Source organism: Oncorhynchus masou, chromosome 3, assembly GCF_036934945.1.
Source record: "Oncorhynchus masou masou isolate Uvic2021 chromosome 3, UVic_Omas_1.1, whole genome shotgun sequence".
Lineage (NCBI taxonomy): Eukaryota > Metazoa > Chordata > Actinopteri > Salmoniformes > Salmonidae > Oncorhynchus > Oncorhynchus masou.
In genome coordinates, this window is record NC_088214.1 from 25,135,017 (window position 1) to 25,153,008 (window position 17,992).

Sequence of the window (17,992 nt, forward strand, 5' to 3'; positions counted from 1 at the left end):
ATAAACTTACACAAACGCTTGGATTGCTTTCGCTGTAAAGCATAATTTCAAAATCTGACACGACAGGTGGATTAACAAAAGGTTAAGCTGTGTTTTCCTATATTGCACTTGTGATTTCATGAATACAAATACTTACTGTAATATTTATTGTATGTAGCGCTATGCTATTCAGCGGGTGTTGTTGATGACACTTATCCCGATAGGGGGATTTCAGCCATAGCAGGTTACACCCCGGCCATCCAACAATCTAAAATAGATGCCCTCAATCTCACACAAATTATTAAGGAACATACCAGGTACAACCCTAAATAGGTAACCATGGGCTCCCTCTTAGATATCATCCTGACCAACTTGCCCTCTAAATACACCTCTGCCTTCAACCAGGATCTCAGCGATCACTGCCTCATTGCCTGCGTGCGCGATGGGTCCGTGGTCAAACGACCACCCCTCATCACTGTCAAACGCTCCCTTAAACACTTCAGCGAGCAGGCCTTTCTAATCGACCTGGTCTGGGTATTCTGGAAGGATATTGACCTCATCCCATCAGTTGAGGATGCCTGGTTGCTCTTTCAAAGTGCTTTCCTCGCATCTTAAATAAGCATGCCCCGTTCAAAAATGTGGAACTAAGAACAGATATAGTCCTTGGTTCACCCCAGACTTGACCAGCACAAAAACATCCCGTGGAGTTCTGCGTTAGCATCGAATAGCCCCCGCAATATGCAACTTTTCAGGGAAGTCAGGAACCAATATAGTCAGTTAGGAAAGCTAAGGCCAGCGTTTTCAAACAGAAATTTGCATCCTGCAGCACTAATACCAAACAGTTTTGGGACTCTAAAGTCCATGGAGAATAAGAGCACTTCCTCTCAGCTGCCCACTGAACGGAGGCTCGGAAACACTGTCACCACCGATAAATCTACGATAATCGATCATTTCAATAAGCATTTTTCTATAGCTGGCCATGCTTTCCACCTGGCTACTCCTACCCCAGGAAACAGCTCAGCCCCCCCTGCAGCAACTTGCCTACCCCCCCCCCCCCCCTCACCCAAATCCAGACAGCTGATGTTCTGAAAGAGCTGCAAAATCTGGATCCCTACAAATCAGCTGGACTAGACAATCTGGACCTTATCTTTCTAAAATTATCAGCCGAAACTGTTGCAACCTCAATTACTAGCCTGTTCAACCTCTCTTTCATATCGTCTGAGATCCCCAAAGATTGGAAAGCTGCCGTAGTCATTCCCCTCTTCAAAGGTGGAGACACTCTAGACCCAAACAGTTATAGACCTATATCCATCCTTCCCTGCCTTTCTAAAATCTTCGAAAGCCAAGTTAACAGATCACTGACCATTTCAAATCTCACCCTACCTTCTCCACGATGCAATCTGGTTTCCGAGCTGGTCATGGGTGCACCTCAGCCACACTCAAGATCCTAAACGATATCATAACTGCCATCGATAAAAGACAGTACTGTGCAGCAGTCTTCATCGACCTTGCCAAGGCTTTCGACTCTGTCAATCACTGTATTCTTATCGGCAGACTCGATAGCCTTGGTTTCTCAAATGACTGCCTCGTCTGGTTCACCAGCTACTTCTCAGAGATCAGTGTGTCAAATTGGAGGGCATGTTGTCCGGACCTCTGGCAGTCTCTATGGGGGTGCCACAGGGTTCAATTCTCAGGCCTACTCTCTTCTCTGTATATATCAATGATGTCGCTGCTGGTGATTCTCTGAGCCACCTCTACGCAGACGACACCATTCTGTATACAACTGGCCCTTCTTTGGACACTTATCAAACCTCCAAATGAGCTTCAATGCCATACAACCCTCCTTCAGTGACCTCCAACTGCTTTTAAATGCTAGTTAAACTAAATGCATGCTCTTCAACCGATTGTTGCCCGCACCCACCTGTCCGACTGGCATCACTACTCTGGACAGTTCTGACTTAGAATATGTGGACAACTACAAATACCTGTGTCTTGTTAGAGTGTAAACTCTCCTCCCAGACTCACATTAACTTCTCTAGGATAGGGAATTCATTGGGAATCCAGATTTCTAAGGGACGTGCTTGCACTTCCTCCCGCTTCCACTGGATGTCACCAGTCTTTAAAAATTGGTTGAGGTTTTTCCTTTGTGTAATGAAGAAGTAGCCCTGTTCAAAACGAGGGTCACTTCATGTGTACTGTTTGATAGAGGCGCATGACCAGAAAGCTAGCATCAGTTTGTTTTCTTCCTGTATTGAACACAGATCATCCCGTCTTCAATTTTATCGATTATTTACTTTAAAAAACACCTAACGTTGTATTACAAAAGTAGTTTGAAATGTTTTGGCAAGGTTTACAGGTAACATTTGAGATATTTTGTAGTCACGTTGCGCAAGTTGGAACCAGTGTTTTTCTGGATCAAAAGCTCCAAATAAGCTCCAAACAAGCTCCACATTTTGGATATATGATACATTTGTGATGTTTATGGGACATTTTGGAGTGCCAACAGAAGAAGCTCGTCAAAGGTAAGGCATGATTTATATGTTTATTTCAGCGTTTTGTGTCGCGCCTGCAGGGTTGAAATATGTTTTCTCTCTTTTGTTTACGGAGGTGCTTCCTCAGATAATAGCATCATTTGCTTTCGCCGAAAAGCCTTTTTGAAATCTGACATGTTGGCTGGATTCACAATACTTGTAGCTTTAATTTGGTGTCTTACATGTGTGACTTCATGAAAGTTTTGATTTTTATAGGAATTTATTTTAAATTGGCGCTCTGCATTTTCTCTAGCTTTTGGCCAAGTGGGACGCTACCGTCCCACATATCCCAGAGAGGTTAAGCATCTCCAATACAAAATTGAATCTAGAATCGGCTTCCTATTTCGCAACAAAGCCTCCTTCACTCATGCTGCCAAACATACCCTCGTAAAACTGACTATCCTACAGATCCTTGACTTCGGCGATGTCATTTACAAAATAGCCTCCAACACTCTACTCAGCAAACTGGATGTAGTTTATCACAGTGCTGTCCGTTTTCTCACCAAAGCCCCATATACTACCCACCACTGCGATGTCTATGCTCTCGTTTGCTGGCCCTCACTAGTTCAGGTCATCTATATATTAAGTCTTTGCTAGGTAAAGCCCCGCCTTATCTCAGCTCACAGGTCACCATCGCAACACCCACCCGTAGCACGCGCTCCAGGAGGTATATTTCACTGGTCATTCCCAAAGCCAACACTTCCTTTGGCCGCCTATCACTGAAGCTGGAGTCTTATATCTCCCTCTCTAACTTTAAGCATCAGCTGTCAGAGAAGCTTACCAATCACTGTACCTGTACACAGCCAATCTGTAAATAGCACAACAAACTACCTCATCCCCATATTGTTATTTATCCTCTTGCTCTTTTGCACCCCAGTATCTCGACTTGCACATCCATCACTCCAGTGTTAATGCTAAATTGTAATTATTTCACCTCTATGGCCTATTTATTGCCTTACCTCCCTACTCTTTTACATTTGTACACACTGTACATAGATTTTTCTATTGTGTTATTGACTGTTCCTTTGTTTAAGTGTAACTCTGTGTTGTTGCTTTTGTTGCACTGCTTTGCTTTATCTTGGCCAGGTCGCAGTTGTAAATGACAACTTGTTCTCAACTGGCCTACCTGGTTACATAAATTCAAATTCTGCTCTGAAACTGAATGGTCAATTGCTAATCAATCTGGATAAGAACATCTGCTAAATGGCAACAAAAAAGAGAAAATAGGAGGTAAAAGATGGACAGAAAACTTGGTGCCACTTACCTTTGATTTGGAGGAGTCACTGCATGCTGAATCTGGGAGAGGAGAAGGCATGAGAAACCATCTTTAAAGCATTTACAATCTGCTGAACAACACAATTATCAAGTCAGGGAGAGAGGACAGACTGTAGGCAGATCACAGGGTAGAGTGAAGAGACCGACAGAAACCTGCACTGTGAGGGGGCAGGAGATTCAACAGAGGGGATTTGTAGCGCACAGAGATGAAGGAAGGAAACAGAAGAAAGACACTGTCCATGAGAGTGGAGGAAGAGAGGAGGTGGCCAGGAATGGAGGGATGACAGGAACCAGATGAAACCCTGCAGTGTGCACTAGGACAGGAAGCAGCTCATGCTCATAACAGGACGTACCCAAAGGGTACATCAACACAACACGGACCACAGGTTACATCAGTCACAAACGATTACAATACACAGTCAGCCACCAGCAATAGGGCATTTGTTCTCATCTCAGAGACAATCAATCACATAGGAAGGGATGACAACACGTCTCTGTTAAGGGGACACAGTTGTGTGTTGTAATCTGTTATTCCACCCATGCAGGCTAGCCACGATAAAATGGGCAGGTTGTGCAATATGTCTCAACTCTATTCTATAATCCCTGTAGCACTCGTGAACATTCTGGGTTAGGTCAATTGAATATGACTGACAACCAAAAAACACTACAAAACAGGGTCCGTACAAAAACCTTATCAAAGAAATCATTCCCTACATAAATATTGCAACTATCAAGCCAGAATAGTGTGTGTTTAAAGGAAAACTCCATGCAAAAACCATCTTTTGGTATTTGATTCATTAGTCCATTGCTGATGCATCATACAGCCAGTATGAATACAGAATCATACAGTGCATGTTAAGTTACAGCCTTATTCTCAAGTTGATTAACAAAATCCTCAATCTACACACAGTGGCCTCCTTCGTTCTTAAGTGGATGAAATTTGGAACCACCAAGACGCTTCCGAGAGCTGGCCACCCGGTCAAACTGAGCAATCGGGGGAGAAGGGCCTTAGTCAGGGAGGTCACTCAGACTCCAGAGTTCCTCTGTGGAGATGGGAGAAACCTCCAGAAAGACGACCATCTTTTCAGCACTCCACCAAATGAGGGCGTTATGGTAGAGTGGCCAGACGGAAGCCACTCCTCAGTAAAAGGCACATGAAAGCCCGCTTGGAGTCTGCCAAAAGGCACTTAGACTCTCAGACCATGAGAAACAAGATTCTCTGGTCTGATGAAACCAAGATTGAACTTTTTGGCCTGAATGCTAAGCTTCAGGTCTGGAGGAAAACCTGGCACCATCCCCACTGCAAAGCATGGTGGTGGCAGCATCATGTTGTGGGGTTGATTTTCAGAGGCAGGTACTGGGAGACTTGTCAGGATCAAGGGAAAGATGAACGGAGCAAAGTAGATAGAGATCCTTGATGAAGTCCTGAGCACTCTGGAGCAGGTTCTGAGACTGGTGTGATGGTTCACCTTCCAAGAGAACTACCCTAAACACACAGCCAAGACAACGCAGGAGTGGCTTCGGGACAAGTCTCTGAATGTCCTTGAGTGGCCCAGCCAGAGCCCAGACTTGAACATCTCTAGAGAGATCTGAAAATAGCTGTGCAGCAACGCTCCCCATCCAACCTGACAGAGCTTGAGAGGATCTGCAGAGAAGAATGGGAGAAACTCCCCAGATACAGGTGTGCCAAGCTTGTAGCATCATACCCAAGAAGACTCCAGACTGTAATCGCTGCCAAAGATGCTTCAAGTACCGAGTAAAGGGTCTGAATAGTTATGTAAATGTTTATTTCCATATTTATTTTGATAAAAACCTATTTTTGCTTTTGTCATTATGGGGTATTGTGTGTAGATTGTTGTTGAGGGAAAAAACAACAATGTAATACATTTTAGAATAAGGCTGTAACGTAAAAAAAATGTGAGAAAAGTCAAAGGGTCTGAATACTTTCCGAATCCACTGTATGATGAAAAATGCATCATAACGGCTCTATTTCTATATTTAGAAAATTCTATATCTTCAAAACTTGATCGCTGACATGCAAAACAGTTTGGGACTATATCAACAATAATATACTAATGAAACAACGGAATTTTCCTTTAAGTGTGTTTGCTTGATTTACGAGTTGTGTGTGTCCGAGTTGGGGTCAATTCCATTTAAATTCTTGTCAGCTGTATTGGACATGGAATATCTCCATATAGGAAATGCTATTTACCGTAATGATTTGGAATATAGGTGCAACTGACCCCAAATCTGTTGTGTAGATCAGTGTGCTACACAAGGATTCTGATGGGGAAGGTGGGTGTTTGATAGACGTGGATGGTCGGTGTGTTGTGGTAGAAGTACGTAGCAGTGAGGGAGGAGCTAGGTGGCAGTGTTCGGCTGTCGTTGGTGTTTCTGATGCTGAGAAAAAAAACAGTGGTTCATTGAGAAGACTCGGGGTGAATCTCAGAAGTATTTTCCTGATTCCTTGAATCACCTCCTCACCTCTTTCACATAACATCAGAGGGAAGCAAGGAGAGATCTCCTCAGACTGTCTCCCCCAATGCTGTCCTTGCTTCCATCTAACGTTTTGAGTAGACTGCACGCAATAAATAGTACAATACCTTCGAGATTCACCCTATGATGTCCATCTCAAATGTATGATTGAGAGTCAAATGTGACAGGAGGGCAGAAAGGGACAAAAGCAACCAGAGCTACTTACTATCTCACCGGCATCCTTCTAACCTCCCTAGTCAATGTGTGTGTAACTATGTTCTGATCTCTCCTAGATGTCTTTTGAGTGTGTCAGACAACAGCCAGCTCAGCCCCCCACCACTACAACCCCCAGACACCATGACAGTAATGCCACATGAGCAGGCGGTAGTGAAACCGTGGTTTGACCGTACCATGCTACTTGTCCTCGCGATCAGCTTTAGAGACAAGAGACAGCAGAAAGGCTTTCAGTAGAAACTACTGCAGGCACTGCTCTGTATGTATCCATTAGGTTATAAGTTATTTTCATTTGAGAGAAATGTGAAAAACGTGCACACCAACAGGAAATGACAAAACATCGACGTCTCTTTCTTTCTGTTTTTCTCCGCTCCTTCATGTTTCCCCCCAAGTTAACAGAGCTGTGGGTTTCTGCAGACTAGGCAGCTACACTGGGGACAACACTCATCGTCCTTCTTCCTACAGTCCCAGCTGTCCACCACTGACATTACAGAGTCCACCAGTGACATCAGCGAGTGAAAGACGCCACCCACTTGGCCTGTGTCAGATTGGGTCAATGTGTGAGTGCTGGACAGGTACAGGGGAAAAAAAACACACTACACACAAACCGTCGGGTCGGGGTCAGAAGGGTTAACACTTCCACTCTGTTGTTTTGGGGGAAAGAACATGCCGGGTTTATATGGGAGGGGAAGAAAATAACTGAAAGAAACGGAGTCTTCATCTCAACATAAAGAGGAAAGCACAGGGAGAGATGACATTGAGCAAAGGAAAAAATAAACATCAAAAAAGAGAGAACTGGGAAAATGATCTAACGTAAAAGACAATTCATCGTCTTGGGCAAATGAAAAAAGACTGACAACGAAACAGACCTTAACAACATTTGCAAATTATTTTCAGCAATTTCCAATTGGATAACCGAAAATCCTTCCATTGAAGAATTGCTAAAATAGCTTGCCTTTACAAAAGCATGAGACTTTTCAGTAGACTTGCTTAGCTTTAGATCATCTGATGGAAAGCAAACAAGAAGCCTCTTATTTTAGGACTAACAGGTACATTCTGAACATACCCAGGAAATGTGTGTGTCCCTTTTTCTGAGGCTCATTAGTATACTGGTAAAACGGTCACAGGAGTGTTGCCTTAGAGCCACGCCAGGCGTGGTAACAATGACAAAAAGGTGAGTTACCTGAGACTTCCGCAGCTGAGGTGGTTGTTGTGGTCCGGCCGATGTTGGACAGCAGGTGGTCGATGTTCGGCACAGGCTGAGACTGCACTGTACTCTCCTGTTCCACTGAGGTCTGCAGGAGAGAGATCCAATGAGGGAGAGGAACGTAGAGGAAAGAAGTCAACGAGGGATGCAGAGAGAAAAATGTTCACCTTACAACACTTTAGCCAACCAGCAAGATTAACAAACATCCACTACATCACACACTGAACATCATGTGTTATTACCAGCTGAGAGTAGCATGAACAAGTGTGTTCAGATAGGTGTGTGTGTGTGCGTGTGTGTGTGTGTGTGGGAGGGGTGAGAAAGCAGTAGCGGGATGGCGAGAGAGATGCTACGTACAACAGGGTCATCGTCCCCCTCCTCAGTGAAGAACCAGTCAAACTGCTGAATGAGGTTCTCCACTATCTTGCACTGGTCTGGCATGTGGTTGACCATATTGGTCATGTTGTCCTCTGAGGTCCTGACCAGAGTCGGACCAAACACGATGGCCAGGTTACGAGGCTCCATCTGGGGGGGGGTGGGGGGGGCATTCAGTCGAATCCATACACAAGCCTCTCTATTAAAAGGCTCCATTTAAAAAACATTTTATCCCTCACACTGACATACCTTATTTTTCTCACAGTTTTCAGAGACCAACTTGAGGTGTCCAGAGAGAAATTTGAGGGTTTCATAGTGATGCTCGGGCAATTCAAGGATCTGCGAAGAGAAGAGACCCAACCTTCAATGCTTGAATGCAACAATTAAAACCTACCACTAGACTACATGAAGCTCTTATTCCTATAGATCTATAAAACCCTCATAGAATGAACTGTAACTTACCAGCCTCTTGAGCTCTTTCAACCTCTCCACTGCGTCTTCTGTTCGATTGGCTTCAATAAAATCGGCATATTTTTCTGTAAATAGAATACAAGGACCACTTAGTTCCTTTAACAGCCATGACTAAATAAATAGGATTAATTAACAATGATTTCTTAACCAATTGTCTTTTCTTTATATGCATGCATTTACTGTGTGTTCAGTATCTCACCATTTGTAAAAAGGGGTTCTGGAAGTTTCCGGAAGAAGGATTTCAGTAAACTACTGATCACATTTAGGTCCCTCCATTTCTGTCAGGGAAAACAATTGAGAAAACCATTAAAGAAGTTATGTTTCAAGTTTTAATGTCACATGCACAAGTACAGACAAGTGCCTTTCTTGCAAACTCAAAACCCAACAATGCAATAAATCAATAAGAATGTAATACTTAAAGAAAACAGTAACACAGAGCAAAAAATAAGAAATATGAAGAACACAATAAGTAAGCAAGCAAGCATACTATATACAGGGTCAGTTCCAATAGCATATTTATAATGTGCAGGGATATTGGAGTGATGGAGGTAGATATGTATAGGGGTAAGGTGACTTGGCAACAGGATATAAGAAACAGAGTCGCAGCAGCTTGTATGTGAGTGGGTGTGTTTGTATGTGTAGAGTCAGTATAAATGTACGTGCATATTACGTGTCTATGAGCAGATTGAAGTGTGTGTGTGTGTGTGTGTGTGTGTGTGTGTGTGTGTGTGTGTGTGTGTGTGTGTGTGTGTGTGTGTGTGTGTGTGTGTGTGTGTGGCCCTGTGAGTGAGTGAGTGTGTGTGTGCATAGAGACAGTGCAAAAATAAAGGTCAATAAAAGATACAAGGTAGACTCAGATAGTCCGTGTAGCTATTCTTTTAGCTATTTAACAGTCTTATTGCTTGGGGATAGAAATTATTCAAGAGCCTGTTGGTACCAGACTTGATGCACTGGTACGGCTTGCCATGCGGAAGCAGAGAGAATAGTCTATGGCTTCGGTGGTTGGAGTCAATTTTCCGGGCCTTCCTTTCACACCGCCTGATACAGATGTCCTGGATGGCAGGGAGCTCGGCCCCAGTGATGTACTGGGCTGTCCGCGCCACCCTCTGTAGAGCCATGCGATCGATGGCGGCGCGATTGCAAGACCAGGCAGTGATGCAGCCAGTCAAAATGCTCTCAACGGTAGAGCTGTAGAACTTTGAGGACTTGAGGGCCCATGCCAAACCTTTTCAACCTCCTGGGAGGGAGGAGAAGCTGTCGCGGCTTCTTCCCGTCTGTGCATGTGTGTTTGGACCAATTTAAGACTTTAGTGATTTGTACACCGAGGAACTTGAAGCTCTCAACCTGCTCCACTACAATGTGGGCATGATCGCCCCCCCACCACCACGTTTCCTGTAGACCACCATCAGCTCCTTGGTCTTACTGACGTTGAGGGAGAGGTTGTTGTTCTGGGACCACACTGCCAGGGCACTGACCTCCTCCCTGTAGTCTGCCTCATCGTCGTCGGTGTTCAGGCCTACCACCGTTGCGTTGTCAGCAAACGTGATTGTGTTGAAGTCATGCTTGGCCACTCAGTCGTGGGTAAGCGGAGAGTACAGGAGGGGACTAAGCACACATCCCTGTGGGGCCCCTGTGTTGAGGGTCAGCACGGCGCGGATGACGTTGCCTACCCTCACCACCTGGGATCAGCCCGTCAGGAGGTCCAGGATCCAGTTGCAGAGGGAGGTGTTCAGACCCAGAGTCCTAAGCTTGGTTACGAACTTGGGTGGGACAATGGTGTTGAACGTTGAGCTGTAGTCAATGAGCAGCATTCTCACATAGGTATTCCTCTTATCTAGGTGGGTTATGGCAGTGTGGAGAGCAATTGAGATTGCGTCATCTATGGATCTGTTGGGGTGGTATGCAAATTGGAGTGGGTCTAGGGTGGCTGGGATGGTGGAGTTAATGTGTGCCATAAACAGCTTCTCAAAGCACTTCATGATTACAGATGTGAGCACTACAGGGTGGTAGTCATTGTGGCATGAAGCATTAGAGTTCTTGGGAACAGGAATGATGGTGGTTAGCTTAAAACGTGGGGATTACAGACTGGGACAAGGAGATGTTGGTGTGTGTCTGTGTGTGTCACTCACGTCTTCTTGGATGTCGATGTCACTCATCAGTCCTTTATTGTCCAGCTCCTCCTGCATGCTGGAGATGGCAGCGTTGTTCCCTGGTACTCTGTAGATCCCAGTGTACTCCAGCCCCCTCTCCTCTACCAGCTTACAGCACACCTCCACAATGAGGGGAACAAACTACACGGCATTAAGCCTTTAGCATTATACACATTGGATGAATCAAAAAACAAATAAATAGATACCACTTTCATAAACATAACATAGAACTTAAACCTCGCAAATGTAAGACCATCAAAGGGGAACAAAACACATGCTCAATTCATTCAAAATCATTTCCGCCATGTCTTTCTCACATGTGAACACACGCACACTCTCTCACTCACCCTGTTGGTCTGTGCAGATGGGCAGTCATCGAGGCGCACCCCAAAGGTGACCCCAGCTGTGGCCTTCTTCTCAAAGGGCTTCCTCATGATGCCGGGGATGCCCCTCCTCCAGGCAGCCTTATCCCGTGGAGGACTGGAGTCATCTGACAGAACACACACAGAGCAGACGTGTCAGAGCTAATCCACACTAAAGGTACACACTCAAACCACACTAGCTACTGGAGGGTCAACAGCTGCTTCTGCAGACAGCCAAAGATAAACATTTCCAATAACATATTTCCACATGAAGGCCTACCATATTTACTGTGCACCTTTACTGTGTAGAATAGCTATACCTTCGGCACTCCTTTTCAGCTGTTTGTAAAGGACACAGCATGTCTACTGGTGGTAAATGTAATCGCTTGCTTTAAGCTCTCTTTTATAATCTTACCCCTCTCTCCTGTTTTGGGTGAGTGTGGGCTCTTGCCTTCTCCCTTCCCCCCCAGGAGTGTGTGTCTGATACTGAGTGACTGCCGGGAGGTTTTGGGGGAAGGCTCAGTCTTGGTGCTGGGGGCACTGGATCCAACACAGAGACACAAATATGATATTCTAGTACATTCAATAATACTATGTGTGACTTGAATGGCTTGTGCATAGGAGTGGGTCTAAAGGGGCATTACATTGTGGGTGAAATAAAGAGGGCGTGTGTCAGGCTGCATACCTCATCATGGTGTTGTACTCTCTGATCTTTCTGCTGATCAGGTCCTGGCTGGTTATACCAGCACTCTGAAACACATCACAGACAACAAAGTCAGTCCATGTAAAGAATCAAATCTAAAAGGGTTAATCACTGATCTACCGTTTGTGCAGAGAGTTTAAAGTCAACATGATTTAGTAGTTTACCACACTGAATCCTGTTTGTGCTATTTAGACGTCATGGGCTGGTCCCCAGTAGTGAGACTCTGTGGGAGACTGAGACCACAGACAAAGCCCCAAGAAAGTCTAACTGAGAAGGGGCAAACCGCTGAATAAGCAAGTGCACTGTTAGCTCATTTCACAGGCCAACAGACGAGGTGATAGAACAGCAACAGTAAAACATTCTTGTTAGAGTCCAGCAGGGGATGTTTTTGTATTTTCTGTAGCCTAGTGATATCATACATACAGTAAGCATTAGTAGTCGAGGGGTAGTTTCCCCAGACAGTTTAAGCATAATTCTGGATTAAAATACATGTTCAATGCTTTTTCGGGAATAGGCTTAATCTATGTTAGGGAAACTGTCCCTAGTGTTAAAGTGGTTTGACATTGTTACTTTAAGGCAATAGTAGTCAGTCTACCCAACAGGAACACCAAGGCAACCGGACAAACTCTTCATAGCAGTTAACCCAATGGGAGGAGCAGTGAACGAAGATGGTTTAGTCGCTCTGTCCAAAATCTATTGTTTCTTCTAGTGACCAAGGACAGTGACAATGACTGGTGTAAATGAGATCCAAGAAGTGCAAATGCAGGCTTCTCACAAGTGACTGCTTCAAAAAAAGGACACCGGCATTTCAAACAACTGCCTTGAGGTAATGTTATGACCTGGGCACCTGAATCTTGGTATAAATGCTAGCTACTGTATGCAAGTCACTTTGGTTAAAAACATGTGCTCAGCAAAGAATGATTCAATCAAGTTTGGACACCAAGGAATTGAAACGCACTACAATGACATCATGTGATTATGATTAGATGGGTAATGCAGTAGATTAGAGCGTAGCATCTTTCCCAGAAGAACCCACCTCATCATCCAGATTACTATTCTCCTGGATGACTCTGATCCAGGACAGCATGTCATCCCTGCCCTCCGCCTGGAACAGGTACCCGCAGTGCGACGTGGTCAGCCGCAGCACGTTCTTGCGTTTTGTGTCGCTGTAGGAGATGTCAATCAGGCAGGCCTTGATGCTGATTGGCTGTGGGTCGTCGTCGGACTGGGAGTGGGAGGAGGCGTGAGAGATGCCGTCCTTCTTGTCCTTGTAGAGCGTGAGGGCGTGGCCTCGCAGCACAGCGTACATCTGCTTCCACGACCTCGAACCCCCGCTCACACGCTACAGAGAGTTGGGGAGAGAAAGAAACGAGATAAGGCTTTGCGTGAAGATCAAGATTGTTTGCAGTGTGGGGGTGGGCGTGCATGTTTTCTTTTTCACACTATTGTGGATATTTTTGTTTGACATGGTCCTTTCCAGCATCTATGGTGGATTGTAACCAGACCAGCACAGTAGACCGCCACATGATTTGACAATATAAAAACACATACCTTGCTCTTCTCAGTGTTGAGCTGCCTGAAGTTGAGCCAGCCTTCTTTAGAAGAGTCACTGAAGATATCTGAAGAGGAGTCCCGTCTGGAACCAGAGTCATCAGACGACTTGTGTCCATCCAGAGCCTACACACACACACACACACCAATAGGAGTATCAGCAGAAACAGCGAGCCTGTACTCTAAAGAGCGTCAATCCCCAGGAGTCTCGGGAGTATCAAAGCCTACCGCAGGAAAATCAGACAGGCGAGTTCATTATGGCTGAGGAAATCAAGATGAGCCAAAAACCACACAACACATCCTGTCAATGTGATTAGAAAACATTTCAAAGGCACAGGGAGAGTAGAAAGACTGAATTAAAAACTAATTTAATAAAAGTAGCAGCGTGTCACACCGTTGGGCACTCAATGTGGGGAAAAGCAGAAGACCTTAATCATAATAGTCCCAATTTAACAGACATTATAAACACAGCCAACATGTCATGGATAAACCTTTATAGAACTGTTATAACCCTTTACAGTTGTTATAAACACAGCCGTCATGTTGTGGTTAATTAACCCTGGATTGATCCGTGTCCTCACCTTTCTTAGGCCTCTCAGTCCAGGCATGTGTTTACTGTTGGACCGGCTGGAGACCGAGAGAAGGAGGGGGACAAAATAGCAGATATTAGGAGGATGAACAGAGAACCTTTGGAAAAGAGTATCATGAGAAATCAGACCAAATTTCAAAAAGGGACTTACCCTCTGCCTTCCTCTCTGTAGTTATCCAGACCCTCGTCACAGGATTTGGACCGCTCTTGTTGGGTCGAAGCATCAGACTCCAGGATAGCATTTCTGAGAGACTCTTGAGAACAGAAGATGTATACAACGACAGTGTGAAGGGCTGTGTCATGGCAACAGGGGTACATAAGTGTTTTAAGGAGTCAGGGCAGAGTGATGTTCCAGCTGGGTGTTATTGGTGAGGGTCAGTGGTGGTATTAGAGCTCAATATCACAGGACTAGATATTCTGCCGACGAACCAGTCAACAAAGAGTAAAAGAAATCCCCAATGGTAAAAATGACTTGACCAACAGAAAATACTATCAGATATCTGTATATAATGACGAGATGCGTATGTTTTCTCCCTAACAATGGGAGGTGTCGGCGGGAAGGCAGTCGACAAGCTTAGGCCCAAAATAAGTCCATTGAAACGCATTGGGCTTATTTTGGACATATTTTGTCGAGAGTGAAACCTCTCACGTTGACTCTTCCTCTCTGATCCTATGCATACAAGGACAGGACATTTTTCATTATGAGCTTAATGAAAACATGCAACAGTAGCCTGTTATTGAACATGCAACTCCTGTAATTAAGCAGATAAAACATCATTTTCAAGCATTTACCCAAATACAATCCATCTCTATGGATGGATTTTAACTAGGCTACTTTGAACAAGGTAAGATATGCCTCATTTTTTGAAGTAAAACGATCAGGTTTCAAACAGGTCTACTGCCTCAAGCTCACATTGCAAAGTGGTGGTGACCACTGACAGTAGGCAGGCTATATAGTTTATGCCTCCTAATGGGAATGGGAGACACGCTTTACAAGTTGAGATTGGGAAATAAAAATGGCTACTTTTTAATTGTGGCCACCAAAGTTCACCATGCGATCGCATATAGAGTTGTTACATGTTGTACAGTGACTGAGCTTCCAAAAGCAGGCTTCACTCCAGTAGCCTTGAGGAGCTACTCTGGTGCTGTCTGACAGGCGGTAGGCTATTCCGCTCCTCAAACTAGACTCTGTAAGCTGTCTGACAGGTGGTAGGCTATTCTGCTCCTCAAACTAGACTCTGTAAGCTGTCTGACAGGTGGTAGGCTATTCCGCTCCTCAAACTAGACTCTGTAAGCTGTCTGACAGGTGGTAGGCTATTCCGCTCCTCAAACTAGACTCTGTAAGCTGTCTGACAGGTGGTAGGCTATTCCGCTCCTCAAACTAGACTCTGTAAGCTGTCTGACAGGTGGTAGGCTATTCTGCTCCTCAAACTAGGCTCTGTAAGCTGTGCGTGTGATAAATAAAATGCACAAAGACTAACAAAAACACACAGGGCAATTTAATTCCACAAAAATTATGCAAATTAACCTACAGACCGATAAGCATGACTGGTCAAATGTATTTTCAGGACAGAATTGTGTTGAAATGCACAGCCCAAAGTGAATGGGATATCTAAGCAATGTCAAACTGCAATTTTTACTTCAAAGTGATTTGGCACTGATGGAGGAGACATCCTCGCTGCTTTCAAGCCTGTACAAAGAACTGGGTCAATGTCATGCATTCTCAGAAAACAACACAATGGAGGTGGCTGAAACGGAACGGTAGTATTTCCTATATAGTGCAGTACTTTTGCCCATGGGGATGTGGTTAACATTAGTGCACTACATACGGAATAGGGTACCATGTTTCAGATGCCACTAATGACTGAAACAGACAGCGGCATTAACAACACAGCAACAGACAGAATTGTATCTGTACCATAACCATGACAACCAGGAGCCCCACCCCCACAGTGCCTCTTACCTTGGTCATGTGACATCTGTCGGCGAATGAAAGGGCACGGGGAGGAGCTTGGGTTCAGGGGGAGTACGGCTGGAACGCCAGATATCACGGCGGAAGCAGGAATGGACGTGGCCTCATGGTCAACACTAGGGCTAGTGGCCTCATGGTCAACACTAGGGCTAGCCGGCTCGTCTGCAATCACACAACACACACTTCTGTATTACATGATGGACAAACATCATCATGATCAAACCCATGAACTTCCTCATCATAATGGATTAAAAAAAATAATTCAGCTTCCTGAGATATTTCAGTTTTGCATCTTCAGCAAGTAGACTACTGCAGCATTAAGAAGTCCCAATGTAATCCTTGCATGGCACTACACCAACAACACGGCTGCTAGAAATGAGGATCTCTCCTGCTCTCTTCCCCTCTCTGACATATCCCCTTTTTAAAAAAGAAAAGTGTGAAACTTAACTGCTGAGTAGTGCAGCATCTCCGACTCCGCCCACCCCTGGCGCTCCAAGCCCAAAACAGCTCAGGGTACAAACGTGCTCTCTACCTGCAGCCGTGGGGCATGTGGAGCTAAATTTAAAAGCCACTGCCCTAGTTCCTTCTTTCCAGCCTCCCAGGCTGCATCCATCTCTCACCTCAACCAGGGCCAAGGAGAAGGGTTGTAAAGGAGCAGCGGCAATGTAACTCCATAGGCATCCGTCACTAATATAGGCATCTGTCACTAATATAGGCCTAAACTATAGGCATCTGTCACTAATATAGGCATCTGTCACTAATATAGGCCTAAACTATAGGCATCTGTCACTAATATAGGCATCTGTCACTAATATAGGCCTAAACTATAGGCATCTGTCACTAATATAGGCATCTGTCACTAATATAGGCCTAAACTATAGGGAACTGTCACTACTATAGGCATCTGTCACTAATATAGGCCTAAACTATAGGCATCTGTCACTAATATGGGCATCTGTCACTAATATAGGCATCTGTCACTAATATAGGCCTAAACTATAGGCATCTGTCACTAATATAGGCATCTGTCACTAATATAGGCCTAAACTATAGGGAACTGTCACTACTATAGGCCTAAACTATAGGCATCTGTCACTAATATGGGCATCTGTCACTAATATAGGCATCTGTCACTAATATAGGCCTAAACTATAGGCATCTGTCACTAATATAGGCCTAAACTATTGGCATCTGTCACTAATATAGGCATCTGTCACTAATATAGGCCTAAACTATAGGCATCTGTCACTAATATAGGCCTAAACTATTAGGCATCTGTCCATATTATAGACCTACCCCATAGGCATCTGTCACTATTATAGGCCTACCCTATAGGCATCTGTCACTAATATAGGACTACCCCATAGGTATCTGTCACCAATATAGGACTACCCCATGGGCATCTGTCACTAATATAGGTCTACCCCCATAGACATCTGTCACCAATATAGGCCTACCCCCATAGGTATCTGTCACCAATATAGGCCTACCCCATAGGCAGTTTCACCCTCTCTGTAGAGACAAACACCCCCTGATGTCTTTAGATCTAGTGTTAAATTAAATACAGCTAGGCAACAACATGGGCCAAATGTACAACAACCCCATTGATGGTGTCTACATCAAAGAGCATACAAAGGAGGTATGTACACAACCCACTCAACCTTTTGAGATGGAAAATAACTGCATACAAGAAACTGTACTTCTTCTAGGTTACACACGGACCCCTTCCCGTCTGTGGAACTCAACACGCCGTCTGGTTCCTCCAGCATCAGATAGCGAAGCTCACACTTCTGGCAGGCCCTGCACCAGGCTCACTGGTCCAGCCAAGCCCAGGACCCCAGCCCCATGCCCAGCCTGTCCACCAGCAGCATGCTGCACAGGGGGGGGATTACTAGCCCTGGGAGAGGACCGTCACCGCACCTGGCCTGGTCAGAATCAGACTGACCCAGTACCAGACCTCCTCACGCTGGGATGGAAACAACAGCCCAGATTCTCTGGCAGTGGTTGTACTCCCATATAAGTCCTGGAGTTCCATGCAAAGCTCAAAGGTGAAACATTGCAAGATAAATCCTCAACAAGGGATTGCATTTGAAGACCCTCATAACAATATTAGTTGAG

At 44.9% G+C, this 17,992-nt stretch overlaps 1 protein-coding gene across 4 annotated transcripts in view; it reads right to left on the reverse strand.

Annotated features, from left to right (window-relative positions):
* The window catches only part of LOC135513253 (rho GTPase-activating protein 21-like), a 70,579-nt gene that overhangs the window by 4,147 nt on the left and 48,440 nt on the right, over positions 1-17,992 (reverse strand). For all 4 annotated transcript variants that reach the window (XM_064936111.1, XM_064936120.1, XM_064936102.1 and 1 more), the window contains 15 exons: positions 15,866-16,036; positions 14,054-14,156; positions 13,895-13,940; positions 13,314-13,439; positions 12,799-13,104; positions 11,745-11,809; positions 11,475-11,599; positions 11,045-11,187; positions 10,677-10,838; positions 8,747-8,825; positions 8,539-8,612; positions 8,326-8,415; positions 8,059-8,226; positions 7,678-7,789; positions 3,775-3,806 (listed from right to left, as the gene is read on the reverse strand). In XM_064936111.1, the coding sequence (XP_064792183.1) occupies positions 3,775-3,806; positions 7,678-7,789; positions 8,059-8,226; positions 8,326-8,415; positions 8,539-8,612; positions 8,747-8,825; positions 10,677-10,838; positions 11,045-11,187; positions 11,475-11,599; positions 11,745-11,809; positions 12,799-13,104; positions 13,314-13,439; positions 13,895-13,940; positions 14,054-14,156; positions 15,866-16,036 (1,802 nt within the window). The remainder of the gene's footprint in view (positions 1-3,774; positions 3,807-7,677; positions 7,790-8,058; positions 8,227-8,325; positions 8,416-8,538; positions 8,613-8,746; positions 8,826-10,676; positions 10,839-11,044; positions 11,188-11,474; positions 11,600-11,744; positions 11,810-12,798; positions 13,105-13,313; positions 13,440-13,894; positions 13,941-14,053; positions 14,157-15,865; positions 16,037-17,992) is intronic.